At 34.6% G+C, this 1,446-nt stretch overlaps 1 protein-coding gene across 5 annotated transcripts in view; it reads left to right on the top strand.

Annotated features, from left to right (window-relative positions):
- Nucleotides 1-367: 367 nt before the first annotated feature.
- GTF2I (general transcription factor IIi) overlaps nucleotides 368-1,446 on the top strand; it is a 78,672-nt gene continuing 77,593 nt past the window's right edge. For all 5 annotated transcript variants that reach the window (XM_008570785.1, XM_008570787.1, XM_008570786.1 and 2 more), the window contains exon 1: nucleotides 368-466. In XM_008570785.1, the coding sequence (XP_008569007.1) occupies nucleotides 368-466 (99 nt within the window). The remainder of the gene's footprint in view (nucleotides 467-1,446) is intronic.

A 1,446-nucleotide genomic window follows, 5' to 3' on the forward strand; every position in this document is an offset into this window, starting at 1 on the left:
AAAGGAGCTTTGCAGCTCTCCTATGGCCAGCTGTGACAGACATCACCGGATTGTGAAGTGCAGCTCTTCTTCCTTTCACCTGGGAGAAATTTCAGTGATTCTGGGTGCCACCTGGATTCACTTTGGGTGTGATGCTGACTTAATTTTATGGAAATAACACTAGATGGAAAGCTAGAGGATGGATTCTCTATCTTAGGATAAGAGTTTTGAACAAATAGAATACTTAGTTTTCTGAGCCTTCTGTTGTTCCTTATGTAGGAAAACTATAAATTAGAAAGTCTATCATGGTGCCTCAGAGCTGTACGCGGTTGTGTAGGACACTGTGGACGTCTACCACTCACTTTCTCATTTCTCTTGCACAGGGATCATGGCTCAAGTAGCAGTGTCCACGCTGCCTGTTGAAGATGAGGAGTCCTCAGAGAGCAGGATGGTGGTGACATTTCTCATGTCGGCTCTTGAGTCCATGGTGAGATGTTTTCACAGTTCTGTCAAACATTTTATATTTAGACAGGATTGAGCTTGTGGATAACGTTGATTTGTTTTTGTAAAACATAATTTTATGTATTTTAGTTTTCTAAATAGTTATTGTTTGTTTTTTGGCTGCTAGCCAGCATGGGGATTTGAACCCTTGACCTTGGTGTTAGCAACTCCATGCTCTAACCAAGTGAATACCTGGCCAACCCCTGAATAGTTTTTTTGTTTGAATAATAGTTATAGATTTAAGCCTTTCAAATCACATTTTATTACCATGTTTTAGAATGTTCTTAACTTATCTAAATGTTTAATTTTTTACATTTAATTTTAATTTATCTACCATTATCTTTGGCAATCACTTTTCCTGCAAGTGTTGTTTGAAGTTACTCAGAATGAATTTATATATTAGAGTATGGTGCAGGTGTTTTATTGTATCTGTACAAAGAAGATTACCAGAATTTTTGGCTTTAGGAGCATGTTCACTATTTTATATCTATTGTTTATTTTATTCTTCTTATACATTCACAATTGTCTTTACTCTGGTACCGTTTACTTAATCGTGTAGAATGTTATCTCTTTACTTTAAAACAAAAGAAACTATTAAATACATAACTATAGTGAAATACTAAATATTGTTGCTGTGCTTTTATATTACTATGATGTTAGTTATACTATTTGTTTGATTTGTAACTATACATATAATTGGAGACTATATGTCTATAAAAACTATATGTTTTTTATTTCAAATACTGAAACACAGTATTTGATTTAAAAAGCATCAGGCTTAGGTATTTTCTGACACATTAAAGTTAAATATTCTAAGCAGGAGGAGGCTATGCATTTTTACTTTCTTAAGTGGTTGACCACTATTAGCTAGTGTTTGACCTCCAAGGACTCTATATGACATAGTTTATAGATCCCCCCCCCCCCCCCCCTGGGGGGTTTTTTTTTTTTTTTTTTTTTTAAGTAGGA

The sequence above is a fragment of the Galeopterus variegatus genome, unplaced genomic scaffold (assembly GCF_000696425.1).
Source record: "Galeopterus variegatus unplaced genomic scaffold, G_variegatus-3.0.2 Scaffold631, whole genome shotgun sequence".
NCBI classification, from domain to species: domain Eukaryota; kingdom Metazoa; phylum Chordata; class Mammalia; order Dermoptera; family Cynocephalidae; genus Galeopterus; species Galeopterus variegatus.